The sequence below is a fragment of the Charadrius vociferus genome, unplaced genomic scaffold, assembly GCF_000708025.1.
Source record: "Charadrius vociferus isolate BGI_N301 unplaced genomic scaffold, ASM70802v2 scaffold2085, whole genome shotgun sequence".
Classification (NCBI taxonomy): domain Eukaryota; kingdom Metazoa; phylum Chordata; class Aves; order Charadriiformes; family Charadriidae; genus Charadrius; species Charadrius vociferus.
Genome location: NW_009648370.1, coordinates 13248 through 13466, shown reverse-complemented (window position 1 = coordinate 13466; position 219 = coordinate 13248). Strand labels below are relative to the sequence as shown.

At 70.3% G+C, this 219-nt stretch overlaps 1 protein-coding gene across 1 annotated transcript in view; it reads right to left on the bottom strand.

Annotated features, from left to right (window-relative positions):
* Window positions 1–4: 4 nt before the first annotated feature.
* Window positions 5–219, bottom strand: part of AMER1 (APC membrane recruitment protein 1) — a gene marked incomplete at both ends in the record, with an annotated part of 11982 nt that continues 11767 nt past the window's right edge. The window contains one exon of the mRNA XM_009885357.1: window positions 5–216. Coding sequence (XP_009883659.1) covers window positions 5–216 — 212 coding nt within the window. The remainder of the gene's footprint in view (window positions 217–219) is intronic.

Genomic DNA, 219 nt, shown 5'->3' with positions numbered 1-219 from the left:
GCACGCGGCCCGGCGGGGACCCCGCGCACAGCCCCTCCTCACATTCGGCCAGCGACTCTTTCCGGCCGTAGCCGTCCTCAAAGGCCTCGGCAATGTCCTCGCCGGCGTTCAGCTCGGGATGCCGCTCGCACTCCCCCTCCCCTTCCTGCTCCACGTCCACGATGTCGAAGGTGACCATGGTGGGGAGGGCGGGGAGGTTCTGGGTGAAGGCCGAGCCCG